The following is a 14,143-nucleotide window of genomic DNA, read 5'->3' as shown; positions in this document are numbered from 1 at the left end:
ACCTAGGATTTTGGGTGTGCTGGGGCCAAACGTAACTCAGGACACCAGTTTCACATGCAGTTGGGTAACTGGGGGCATTGTTGAACATCAATTTACATTACAAAGGACATTCCCTACCTAGCAGGTTCCTGTGCCAAGTCATTGCAAGTGAGCGATATTCTTGGTTAGTCTCATTTAATATTTTAGGATTTCAACACTTCTTTGATATTCATGGTCTATCTACACCCCAATATTTTTATTTATCAAGTAAAAATAAAAACATAATAAGGTCAATCAAAATTGCACAAATTATTAAAACTTAAGCTCACTAATATACTGATAACGGAAAAGTATTTTAAGCAAATACTGTCTAACACTTGTAGTGTTAAATATAGGATCTGGGACACCCAGGACTATCAGTAGCGTAGCCTGAGGGAATGGGGTAGGGCAGTGCAGCAGCCGTGTCCATCACTGCCCATTGATAACGTAGTTATGCTCTTTTATTACTGAAGTGAATTATTGATGTATGAATTAATTTGGAGGGAACCTGGTCTAGAATACCAACTGTCAGCAGGGAGGGAGGGCAGGTCAGTATAACTGTCAGTTTTTAGCACAGCCCTCTTCCTTTCTACTTAAGCTGCTAACTACTGCAAGGAATGGGGGGAATCTAACAAAGCCCATGGAGGGTGATATAGGTCTGTACAACCGTGCTCTCCTCCCAACTGTGACGCATTGAAAGCCTTGAACATCCCATTTATTTACCAGAACACACAAGTCTCAAATCGAAATCTGCAGAATATTTTAGTACCATTTTCTTTTAAAGAATAGAAAATGGGGCCATATGTACAACCGTTAATGTGGTCAGAAATGGCCCGATTCGGCCCTTTTCGACTGCAAAAATGCTTTTACTAATATACAAAACACAAATTGTGATTAAGTAGCATGTTACCGAATTGCGCTTTGTGTTTGCAATTCGGTATTTGGAAGGGGCGTGTTTAGAGCATCCCTTCCAAATACCGAATTTGAATGTGATGTATGAATGTTTTGCGATCGAATTACAGCCGCAAAACATTCATATTTTACCGATTTAATGATGCGATGACCCCAGCTATTTTCTAATGTGAATGTTGAACTGGGGACAGTGGAGAGGTGTACTTTGTGTCTATACCTGGTCTCACAATGTATATCTATACATTTAGGGACCTAGTCGCACTTACAGGGTCATATCGTTCAGGAAGCTCTAATCCATGTTTATGCTGCACCCTTCAAGGTGGTCCTTGTGTCCATACATTTGCCAATAGATGCTGATTCCGATTATCACAGGCGGATGACAGGTCCGTTAAAATGATGACTATTGTCCTCCATAATCCCATGTTCTCTGCTGTATTTCGCTACCATGGAAATTCCCTTAGCCCACAAACTCATTGTGTATTTTTTGTGGCTCATAGACCCCGCTTTCCATTACCTTACTGTAAGGGTTGTTGTTGCTAGGGTGCTGTACAAAGAGGCATTGGCACGAAAGACGAGTAAAGTGGCACTGGGGGGGTTTATTGAGTATACAGAGGAATCAAAAGGTGTCAGGTCGGCGTGTAGTCCCTTCTTCCTTGGTATCAGGTTTTCCCCAGGTGGACGTCAGGCGGAAGGTCTTCTCACTCGCAAGGGGCGTTGTATGGAAATGAAAAGAGAGAAAGAATACGCCACATTACTGGGCTGCACAATTTATCTGACACGAACGAAGGGCGGGGAAAGGACGTGAGGGGGATCACCAGGGACCATCACCGGTTGCTGTGTTTCTTTAACGTGGGTGGCAATCTAGGCGTTCCCGTCCCTTATCCACCCAGCCGCCCTCTACCCCTTCCCTCCCTCAGACTGAAAGAGCCCCCGTATACGAGCCCGTACCTTGCGGTGCCACACTTCTCCAGGTGAAGTGTGGCCGGGCGGAACGTGGTCCCGTTGGCCTCCTGGCTGTGGTGCTGGCGGTCTCTCCTCGGCTCCTGCTTCGGTCTCCCTCAGAGGTCCGGCTCCGGGCTCCTTCCGTCCAGTGGCGAAGACGGGCGATGCTTCCTGCTCCGGCGTTCGCGCCAGTCGGTTCGAAACCTCGCGTTATCAGTGCCGTCGAAGGGGGGGAGTGGACATCAGGGGTCGACGTCACTGACGAAGGCCCCGCCTCCGTGAAAGCCCAGGCGGTCGTAGAAGGTTTGCGGACATCCTGTGTGTGCCGAGGCGGAAATGAAGAGGGACAAACATCAGCAGCAGAGTCGTGGCAGGTAGGAACCCCCTGACACTTACCTAAAGAGGGGGTTTATTTTTATTTTATTTTAAAAGTTTTATATAGCGCTGGCTAGACCCGGAGGTATCAGAGCGCTTTACATGAGCATCAGATCATAGTTACAGCTTACATCGTTACAAAGGTTACACAGTTCTTAGAGCATGGCAACATAGTTACTTGTAAGGTCGAGATAAACAATAGGCACAAATACGTAAGGGGAAAAGAAGGCAAGGAGAGAGATTCAGGGGGGGTTTGGAGTAGGGGAAGTAGACAGATAATGAAGGTGGGAAAGAGGAGGGGAGGGGAGGGTGAGAGACACAGCATGGGGAGAAGAGGGGAAGGGTGACGGGGACACAAACCGGTAGACTAGTCAAGGCAACGTCCAAAGTCCAGTAAGCTGTGATCCCAGGGGTAAGAGTGGTAAAGACTCTGACACGAATGTCAATTAGATGGTGTTAATCAGTTTGAAGACCAAAGGGCCTACATTTGCTCTTTTGAAAATTGTAGATACGTTTTTCCACTTTCTCCTGTGGTAAGGAGGGCATTGGAGTATGTCAATATCTTCAAATAGAACCTGGGTTAATTCCAATGATTTGGATAGCCATTAGTCTTGTGGGAGTTCTGTTTGGAATTTACCACAGTTTTTTTTATATCAAGACCCTGTAAGAGCGACATTCCTCTGAAAATGTATTTGTAGTCCTAGTGTAATTGTTGAGTGATTTTATGCAGCAATTTGGCATTGATAGAATAATTGTGCATTTGAATTGCACCATGCCATCAAGCACCATGTAATTACTTTTGAGGTTGAATGATTATAGAGCAGTGTTGCTTCTCAAGTTAAGACTGTGGCTTGTATTAGCAAGGCATGTGATCTAATGGTGTTTCCTGCAAGTTTCCCTTATGCAATCGTGTTTTCCAGTGTAAACCTATATCTCTATCTTGTCATTCTTTTTTCTTCTTATCCATATTATTTGTACCCCGTGTCAAGATGTGATAGCTGTATCATTCTCAAGTGTAGTTTCCCCCTTAGGCTGTTGCTCACTGGCGTATTTCTGCAGAGCTGGACATGCACCTCGAAATCTCATCACTTCTGTCTGCATACATCTGCTGATGATCTTGACAACAATCCTGGCTTGCATTTTCCTTTCATTGGAATCATTGGAAGACCAGATTGATGGTATGCCCTCTGGGGTACTGCTCTAAACAGTACTGGGCATGAAATATTTTTTATTAACGGCTGATCATAGTACGCTACCCACCTCCCCCAAATCATCTGTTTACTTCCCACTAAAGTATCTTTTTTGGCACTCTGCAGAGTACTGTGAAACATTTCAGGTTTCTTTTGGTAGTTGTGATCGTGCCATAGCTGTGCAGCTTTTCTTTCACTTTTTGTCAGCAGCTTTTTTGCATGACATTGGAGCTCCTGTGTGCCCTGCTTCAGTCATGGTCATGCTTAGTGACTATCACAGTGACTCTTTCAGAGTGTAGCATAGCCTCCATCTCCTGCTCTTAGGCGTTTAAGTTAGGACCTGTAGTGTAAGCAAAAAGAACAATTGATGAACAGAATGCAGAACAATGTCATACATTCGCCCAGTACAGAGATATGAGCCTAAATCCCGTTTTTTTGCTCACATACCATTCCAGTTTAGACCCAGCCATATGTAAATCAGTCTTGACCCTGCGCCCAATGGGAACCGTCCAGCCCGAACTGCCAGGCCTGGTCCTCCCTGGACTGGAAACAAGCATCCTAGGACCTGTTTCGGGCTTTCAGCCCTCATCAGCCAGGAAAGTTCGACTCCAGAGGCATGGAGAGCACAGGACTCACGTCTGAGCATACCCGTCCCACTCTGGGTGACACAGGGTCAAGAGTGATTTGCATATGGCTGGGTCCAAACTGGGGTGGCGTAGTGGGCAAAAGAACGATTGATTTAACCCAGATCTTTTGACTGGGGGAGAATGTTTGCATTGTCAGCATTCCGTCCGTCATTTGTTTGCTGTAACACTTTTCACCCTAAGTGGGATGGGTTTGCCTAGACGTGGGTCCCTTGCTCACTGTGCCACTGGATTCAAGCTGGCCTGGCTGAAGAAGGATGACATACCCTGAAACCGGTCCCAGGATCTTTGTTTCCGGTCCAGGGAGGACCTGGCCTGGCAGTTCGGTCTGGACTGTTTCCATGGGGCACGGGGTCAAGACTGATTTGCATATGGCTGGGTCCAAACTGGGGTGGCATAGTGGGCAAAAGAACAATGGATTTAACCCAGATCTTTTTATGTGGGGGAGAATGTTTGCATTGTCAGCATTCCGTCAATCATTTGTTTGCTGTAACACTTTTCACCCTAAGTGGGATGGGTATGCCTAGACGTGGGTCCCTTGCTCACTCTGCCACTGGATTCAAGCTGGCCTGGCTTGTAGTGTAGCTCCTATTTTCCCAATAGGCTCTGCGCATTGGAATAGTACCTACAGCAGTAAAGGCCTAGGCCAGACGTTAACTAGGTCTACTACTGTCGATACTAGACTTAATTTTTGGGTTTGCCAGCTAAGCTCAGAGTTCGCTAGAAACTTTCTCGAATGTTCAAGGAAGGAATTAACTCCCCTGATTAGACAAGAAGGGATTTAGTTTCTGACAACCATAGAACATGACAACTTTGCTCTCCCCTAATCAAGAGTCAATCTCGAGAGTCGTGTGAGCACAAGGCAATTATTTTACTCAGTCAGTACGTGCATTCTTAGTCTCATCAGAATGTAGAGAAAAGGAAGAGACGGGCGTGTTCAATAAAAAGGTGTTATTTATTGATCAGTCTCTTTTCTCGTACAAGAGAAATGGATCGATATTATTGCAATACTTATAGTTAAGTAAAGTGCATACATTAAAAGCAATAGTATAAAATAATACTGTAAAAACATTGATATGGTTTCTGAGCCATATGATGTTTAAAATGATTAAAATATATTTACATACACATATACATTTGACTAAACGTACTCAACTGGTGTTTCTAAATACGCCTACCCCGTGTACCTGACCTAAGTCTAATGCGTGGGCGGGAATAGAAAGTTACAGTTTAAGTTAAGTTTGTTTTTGCCAAGTGAATAACTAAAGAATTCTCTGTGAGGGGTTATTCAGTTCTGTACCTGGAAGTTAGGATGAATGAGGAATGGTATCTCTTTCTCTGCTCTCGATATTCCAGGCTGCCTGCGAGGGCTGCCCAGAAGCGCCGGTGCTGGGTCTCTCGGCTTGAGATAGCAGCGCGTCTCTCAGCGCGTCAGGAAGGCGGGGCTGCTGCCAGCGGGGTCTGCTTCTGCTCTCGGCTTCGGCAAGTATGGCTGCTCCGTCTTGTCACCACGCGTGTGTTTGCATAGGGCAAGGTCGGCAATATTTATACCTTAAAGGTGCCGAGATTGATGTAAGGATGGACATAGATACGTCAATAAAGATGTCATACGACTTGCTCGTTAGCACATTCTTTACTAAAGTTCTCTGTGAAATCAAAACAATGGCCGCACGGATTTTCCAGGTTGTCATAGGTTTGATTTGTTATGAGAACGTCGTATGCCTTGTCAGGGGCTGGAGGAATGTCGCTTGTCTAATTAGATCTCAAGCGTTATGACCTAATCAGATAACACATTCCTGTGCCGGAGTGTGACTGCGTCAGATAACGGTATCTGCATCATGGGGGTTTTCTTGCCTCATGGGCTGACTGTTAGTTAACTTGATAGTTAGTTTAACCAGAATAGGGTCAGGAATAGGGGGACTGATTCAGAACCTATAGAAATACACGACAGGCTGAAGAAGGGTGACATACCCTTTTACAAAAAGAGGTGGATATGCTTCAAAATAAGATGAGGTCTAGGCCTTTCTTTCTCTTTTGTACCTACTGCTATGTTATTTTTTATTTACCGAGGCTCCCATTCTGACGACGGGGAATGATACAAGCTATGGGAATCTATGAAAGTTACCAATACTGTAGTACCAAAGTTACAGGTAAGTAACTTGTTTTCATACCCTGAAACCGGTCCCAGGATGCTTGTTTCCGGTCCAGGGAGGACCTGGCCTGGCCGTTCGGCCAGGACTTTTCCCATGGGGCACAGGGTCAAGACTGATTTGCATATGGCTGGGTCCAAACTGGGGTGGCGTAGTGGGCAAAAGAACAATGGCTTTAACCCCGATCTTTTGACTGGGAGAGAATGTTTCCATTATCAGCATTCCGCCCATCATTTGTTTGCTGTAACACTGTAGTGTAAGCAGCAGCTTTATATACAGACAGTAACAAGTCCCTGCACTGTGAAGAACCATACCAGATACCATCTTCATTGGGGTTGAAACATGTAGACCTTTGTTCGAGGAATGGGGGTTTCATTTGATTAATTTTGTAACCATAGCAAAATGCTCCAGTGAAATCGTGAACCATTGATGACACCAGAGACTTTATGAACTTCATCCAGTAAGCTCAGATACCACCAATCTTAGGAACACAATTGTGATGGATACACCTAACCACAGATGCTTCACCTTTAGAATAATCCTCATGTGCCAGACTGGATCTAGCAAGCTGTCAGTAATGCATGCAAGTGCTGTCATGAGGGGCACTATGGCTTCCAGCCAGGACTGCCCCACCTCGAAAATGGCAAAGCTACATAGGAGTGTTATCCATGGGCACAAACGTCAGTTTCTTCCTTTCAGCCCCTTCCAATGTTGATCCGGAACTCCGCTCCTACTTTCATGAGGCTTTTGATAATTTTGTAGAAAAACACAAAAACCAGTGTACTAGGTCACGATGTCCCCTCCTAAAACAACAGGCTTCAAGCCATGATGTTACTATAGGAAACAGATGCCTGTTAGGGACCCAAACGAAGTGCGTCTCTGGTGTTTGGGCTCAGGCCACAATTCCAAGTTGTGCACACTTGTGCAGCAATCTGGGTTTGAGAGGCAAAGCTGGATGTCACTGAGCACTAGAAGAGGTTGAATCTTTTGTGCCAGTTCCATTCCAGGTTGTGGGCCCAGTACCACTACAGGAGCTGGTTTTGCAGAAGAAGATCTACTCTGCAGTCAAAGTTCAAAACTTGTAAAGTGATGAGGGTTGCTACTCTCAATATTTCCTTGTGCCAAAAAAGGACAAAGACCTCCAGCCTATACTGGATCTTCAGCCTCTGAATGCTTCCTCGGGAAGAACACATTCAAGATGCTTACACTGGTCCAGAGTGGATATCCAGGGTAGATAGTGTCCTTGAACCTGCAGGACGTGTATTTTCATATACCCCTCCTGCAGTCCCTCAGACATTACCTGAGGTTCAAGGTCAGTCTTGGGCATTTTCAGTTTGCAGTACTTCACTTTGACCTGAGCTGTGCCCTTTGGGTGTTCATGACCGTGATGGCAGTGAAGGCGGCACACCTTCCGGAGTTGAAAGTGCCAGTCTCCCAATAACTTGACAACTGGGGGTTGAGGGTGGGATCGCCGCAGTCTGTTATAGGCCTCCTTCAAACGGCAGCAAACCTTGTGACATTGCTGGGGTTTATGATCTATGGGTCTAAGTCGACCCTAATTTCATCGTTGATGCTTCCTTTCATTTGAGCTGTCATGGGTACGTTACAGTTCATGGCTTTCCCACCATTGCAAGAGTTCAAGACTTTTGGGCTGTGATCCTGATGTTTAATCCTCAGTTCTGGGTCTCAATGAGAACAGCTGAGGCTTTTTGACTTTGTAGCCTCCTGCATCCTCCTTTTTAGGTCTCGCCTGTCGATGCGCATGCGCATCGAGCAAGCGAGACTATAGGGGCTCATCCAGACTTTATCTAACTTGCAAGGAATCGTGGCGATTCCTTGCAGTGCCCGTGACTTTTAAGCTCAATGCGCATGTGCATTGAGCTTAAAAGCGCGTGCACATGCCCCCAGCCGCCTGCCTTGCCTACTCTCTCTCACAGCCTCCCCCAGCTCCGCCCCCTCACTACTTGATTGCACGGCCGCTAGGCCGTGCCTCCCCTACTCTCCTCCCCCCTCCTCCTCTCCTCCCCTGCCTGCCTGCCGCTAGGCCGTGCCTCCCCTACTCTCCTCCCCCCTCCTCCTCTCCTCCCCTGCCTGCCTGCCGCTAGGCCGTGCCTCCCCTACTCTCCTCCCCCCTCCTCCTCCTACTGCCGTGTCCTGTCTCTCCTCCTCTCCCTCTCTATACCCTCCCCCTCCCCCCCACCACTCCCATCAAGTCCCTTTGGCCCTTCCCTCCTCCCCGGACCCCTCCTCCCCTGCCCCCTCCTCCCCTGCCCCCTCCACCCTTTCTTGTTATACTAAAGTATTTAGCTCAAAGATGCACTGTATACAGAAAACAACCGGTTTATTTACTTGTTTTTTTCACTACAGAAAAGCTTTGTTATGTTTTGGGCAGGAATAAAAATGCAAGCCAGACTTATTAGCTTTGCCCGGAATATTATTCTAAATTGCTAGCTACGCTTTTCCACAGCCGCTTGTTTACTTTTTCGCCCTCCCATCTGCTAAATCCTTGGAGTCTACTTTGCAAACAACGGATGCGGACGTAGCAAAATTTCTCTGGTTGCTGTTACGCGCGCACCGTGTTTTCTAGCTCGGTTTCCTGTTCCCTTACCATCTGAGCCCAGCCCAGGATGTTACGTCCAGCCTCGGTCTCGAGCTGCCTGACTCGGCCCCGCCCACCTCATTTCCTCCTGTGGCAGGCAGGGAGGAAGCATCTCTGCCAGGACCAGGGCGAGGCCACCAGCTTAGAAGAGGCGCCAGCGGTGATCAAGGGGGCAAGCGGAGCATGGACAGCCAGGGAAGGAAAGTGATTGTCTGCGACAATGGCACCGGGGTAAGTGTCCGGAGAGGCCTGTCGGGTCACAACGCCTAGCCTGGTGAAGCTTGGCAACTTTACTTGGAAAAATAAGCAGAAGCTCCCCAGAAGCAGGAAGTGCAGAGGCTGTGCCTGTTTCTGCATTTATAATCAGAGTGCCACCACCCGGTTTCCTCCCTATTACATTTCTCAAATATTCAGAACCTGTTCTCTTCAAAGTATATAGTAGGTGATTTAAAAAAAGCATTGCAATGCACAACTACCGGAAATAAATGTTTTCTTCTCATGTTATCCGTGTTAGCTCCTCCTTTCTCTCAATTTCTTTCGCACCTTTCTTCCTCTCGTCTCCCGCTTTAGCCTCCCTGTATCTTCTTGCTCTCTTCATATACTGTTGATTTCCAGTTTTTTAAGCGCTTTATGTTGCATTTTTGCTTTCCCCAATCTTTACCGATGTAGGCAGATAACGTTATGTAAAGAACCACGGCTGAGCGTAAAATGAGTTACCAAGACCATACATGTAGCAGGGTTATGTGCTCTTTATTGAGAAAGAATGGTATATTGTTACAGTACTTTATGTCGCGTGTAAGCTTTTTTAGATTCGCAAATAAAAGGTGCAACTATGTTCCCACTCACCTTAGTTGCTCCTCGTATTTACCCCACCGTGGACGTTGAAAGGGATACTCTGTTGGGGTTATAACTTGTGATGCACAGGCTGCTAGATATATTGTTGTCACCTTCCCATTGTGCAACATGTTGTTATGCTTTTGTAGTCAGCCTCTTGACTGTGCTGTCGAAAAGGAGAATCTGCTCTTCAAGGTATGGAACCGGTGACTTGCAGACTGCTCACTGAGCTGACATTTTTTACCACCTGTTTATGTGCAAAATACTGTTCGGGTTGCGAAGTGAGTCTTTCGACTGTGGTGTGAAGGTGTGAAAGGGTGAATCAGTACTGCTATCATTCCAACCTATAACACGCAGACTGCTCACGGTCTGAAATTGTGTAGGACTTGTGCATTTAACACTAAAGAGAGAGTCTGTGTGTTAAACTTTGATGACTTAACTTACTCAACTTTAACTCTTACAACCTGAGCCAGCTTGTGGGTTGCCCCTTATTTCGACTCGATGTTTTATTAAAATCATTTCGACTCGGTTTTATTAAAATCATTTCGACTCGATGTTATATTAAAATCTTATTTAGCTTAATTTAAAGACTATATGTGGTTTCACTCGCTGATGCACACAGCAACTCCGCGGCGCTGACGCGCACAGTTGGATTTTAAATTGCGTGCCTACTTTACAGTTTACTCACTGATGCGCACAGCAGCTCCATGCTTTCTTGCAGACTCGCACAGCAGCGCTGATACGCACATCTTGATTTTAAAACTGCGTGTCTAGTTTACAGTTCACTCGCTGATGCGCACAGCAACTCTGCTGACGCGTTTAGCTGGATTTTAAATTGCGTGCCTACAGTACAATCGCACAACACTTTAGTACAAGTATTGCGTGTCTACTCTGCAATCTTTTCGCTGATGCGCACAGCAACTCTGAGTGCAGTCTCTTTCAATCGCTGACACACACAGCACGTTCCCATCTAATTGTGTGTATACAGTACAACATATTATATCCTATGTCTTCATTAACAATATAGTGTATCTGTACTGAATATATATCCAGCATTTCAGACTGCATTTCAGAGCTTTTAGAAATGTTTATGGCTTTTTTTTGTTGAAATTCTTTAGCATTGGCTACAGGAAACAAAAATGCTAAAGATTTACAAAAAAAACCCATAAACAATTCTAAAAGCACTAACTCTAATGCTGCGAGACCTATTGCATTTTCAATGCTTGTTGATTATGCATATGTAATGGGATCTGAAGTTTCAGTGGGCGCAGCTTAAAAGCAAATTGTCAGATGGCACCCTGATTTCAGAGGAAACTGCCCACAATCTTCAGTGGTGGCTGCTCAATCGCAGTTGGACCAGTAGTAAATCCCTCTCCCTTTTCCACGAATTCAGTGGGGATGGATGCATCACTGCTGGGCTGAAGAAGTATTTTTGGGGTGGAGATGATCAGAGGACTCTGGTCTGCGGCAGAAACTTGGCTACCTATCCGTCTGCTGAATTTGCAGACCATTCCTCTTGCAATGACGGCCTTCCTGTCATCCATCATAGTGAGGCTGGTGCATCTCATGGAAAACACCACCACCATGTTGTGCTACAACAAGTAGGGTGCCGTCATGGGTCTTGTGCCAAGAGTCTCTGTGCAGGGGAGTTGGCTAGAGCTTCAGAGCATTTTCTGGATGTGGAACACCTGGCAGGATGGGGAACAACTGGCAGGTTCCATGAATGCCATGGCAGACTAATTCTGCCTGTGGCATCTGGCGGATCACAAATTGCACCTACAGTCCGAGATGGTACGGGGCATCCTCCAGTAATGTGGAGAACCCTTGCTAGATTTTTTGACAAATGGTGAGAACGTGCAGTGTCAAACGTTTTACTCATCATTTAAGTTTCCGCAGCAATACTATCATAGATACATTCTAGTTGGAATGGAACACAGGACTCCTGTACACCTTCCTGCCCTGTCTCTCCTACTCCAATTTCCCAAAAAGATCAGTAATGACTAGGCCCAAGCCATACTTGTGGCCTCGGATTGAGCCAGTAGATTTTGGTACTCCGACGTTCTGTGTGTGAGCATCTGTTCTCTGATATGGGCTCCCATATCAAGAGGAACTCCTGTTGCAGCTGCAGGGCAGATTCCTTCACTCAAGTCTGTGCAATCTACATCTCCATGCATGGAGTTTGAGAGGTGGCAGTTAAGTGTATTTGATCTGCTACCTGAAGTGGTGGATGTCCTTTTTGCCAGACGCCCTTTCACAAAGTCCATTTATCTTAGGTGTTGGGACAAATTAATGGCCTGGTGTGGAGTCCACAAGACAGACCTCTTATAAGCTAAACTGTAATATGTCAGGTTTATTTTGTCTTTGGCCGAGCAAGGTGTTGCTGTGGGCACAATTAAAGGTTATTTGTCTGCCATTTCGGAGTTCTTACATTCACCAGACAATTCATCCTTGTTTAAATCGCCTGTTTGATGGGGTTTATTAAAGGCTTGACACAGATTTCCTCCCAAACCGTTTGTGATGCCACAGTTTGTCTTGGCATTTCTTTTGTGTACCTCCCTTGAGCCAATGTACTGCTGCTCGTTGTGTCTTATTAGTTTTAAAACGGTCTTCCTCATTGAGATCACTGTTTTTGTGAGTGAGCTTCAAGCACTGTCTGTGGAGCTGCCCTATACCAGCTTTTTTCCAGCCAGACTATTGCAGCAGACTCATGCGGCCTTCTTCTCAAAAGTCTGAACTTCTTCCCACATTAGTTAATCCATCACTCTCCAAGCATTCTTTGCCCCTGGTCAACACTAAATTATTTTCTGTGAAACAGTAAAACAACTTTATGCAGACTCACAGTAATATGTTATTTGCAGCTTCACTTCTTTTCTACATGCTCGGTTGTTAAGAGGGTGCTTCAAGTCATGATAAACCATCCATTCAAGATTGCACCCCCCTTGCTTGTACACTCTGTTAGTTTTCTCTGGTACAAAACTATGGGTTGGCAGTGGTAGCTTGCATTTAGAAAATCATCTGTTCCCCACTTTTTTCTGTGTCTGTGCTGGAAAAAACACGCAAAAAGAATGGCAAACTGTAAGGATGACTCTAAAGGAAGTGAGTATTTGTGATATAAATAAGTAACTTTGTTAGATGCATGCATTATTGAATTAATGTTAGAATATTGATTTGAAATGGTTAAGTGTTACAATTAATGACAAATCCACGTTAATTTAATGGATTTACAATTGCTTTGTAGATTCATCATGCCCTTTCAGCAATCAAACCAAGTCTTCATTCCAATTCTGCCTGGCAGATCTTTCATTAATCAAACAAGACAAAGAGGATATTGTGTGGACATGCTTAGTTTTTTGTCTGAAGGATGATGTGCCTTTGCCGGCTGTTAAGTGTCATCATGATGTTGGAATGCAGCTCATTGAGTGCCTTGAAAGATATGTTGTTTTACACGAGTAAGTATTTCTGCAGTTTGACTTTGTTTTATAATACATGTGCAGGAAAAAATACTAGTGGCCAAATTAAGTTATTTGAGCTACGTGTTGTATATCTTGAACATTTTAAGCTTAATATTGATGCTGCCTTTTGTGATATGAGGCTTTAACAACAGTTTTACCTCTGACACCATAAATGAAACAACATTTTTCAAACACAGATGTCCCTTTTATTGACTCTGCGGTTGCACTTCTTACTTCTTTTTCTTTAGCAAAACGTTCTTATCGATTAAGTATCCCAACATCTAATACATGATAATCACAACAATTTTCGTGTCAGTTATGCACAACACATATACAAAACATGAACTTTACTAAATAACAAAAGACCAATATTTACAAATTTGTACACATATTATGTTTTGATTCCCTTCTGGCGTTACTAAGCTTGTATCTGGGGAGTCACCTAAATCTATATGTGGTCCCCAAATTTCTTTGAATTCCTACTATTTTCCTGCCTGAACCAAACTTTTTCTTTCTTGGCACTTTCGATATTTGGGGTCCTATTAGGGGTCCGAGATTGTTATAGGACTTGTTAGAGTAAGTCCGGACAGTCTGGCTTTACTTGCTGAAACAAACAGTGTCCCTTGATGTTTTTTTCAAATCTTGTCCGCTAAAAGTAATGGCAACGCATTTCGACCTTGTGAATTCTGCACCGTTACTTTGTATAAAGGTCTTCATCAGGGCTAGGTAAATTTGAGGTAGGACATTGTTCAATCGACTTTTGTGGCAGAATACTCTTAGTGGAGATTTGCTGCCAGTATAGCTCATGGAATCACGCTGTGGATAGTCTATTTTTTTTCTCACTTTGTAGTATATCCAGGTGTATTTTAAGTTCATGCAACTGATTAACGCGGCTCGTACCGCTGTCTCATAAGGGTCCTCTTGTCTGAAATGCTCCAGTCTCTCTGTCTCCCGGCATTTGCAGCGCTGCTCGCGGTCTGTTAGCCTAGCGTGTGACGTCTTCGTCACACACTAGGCTCCAAAATCT

At 44.9% G+C, this 14,143-nt stretch overlaps 1 protein-coding gene across 6 annotated transcripts in view; it reads left to right on the top strand.

Moving 5' to 3' along the window:
- The window catches only part of TBC1D15 (TBC1 domain family member 15), a 607,052-nt gene that overhangs the window by 161,804 nt on the left and 431,105 nt on the right, over nt 1-14,143 (top strand). For all 6 annotated transcript variants that reach the window (XM_078678245.1, XM_078678222.1, XM_078678231.1 and 3 more), the window contains exon 5: nt 12,903-13,113. In XM_078678245.1, the coding sequence (XP_078534371.1) occupies nt 12,903-13,113 (211 nt within the window). The remainder of the gene's footprint in view (nt 1-12,902; nt 13,114-14,143) is intronic.

The sequence above is a fragment of the Lissotriton helveticus genome, chromosome 1_1, assembly GCF_964261635.1.
Source record: "Lissotriton helveticus chromosome 1_1, aLisHel1.1, whole genome shotgun sequence".
Classification (NCBI taxonomy): Eukaryota; Metazoa; Chordata; class Amphibia; order Caudata; family Salamandridae; genus Lissotriton; species Lissotriton helveticus.
Note: the sequence above shows the minus strand (reverse complement) of the source record. Positions and strands in the feature narration are given on the sequence as shown.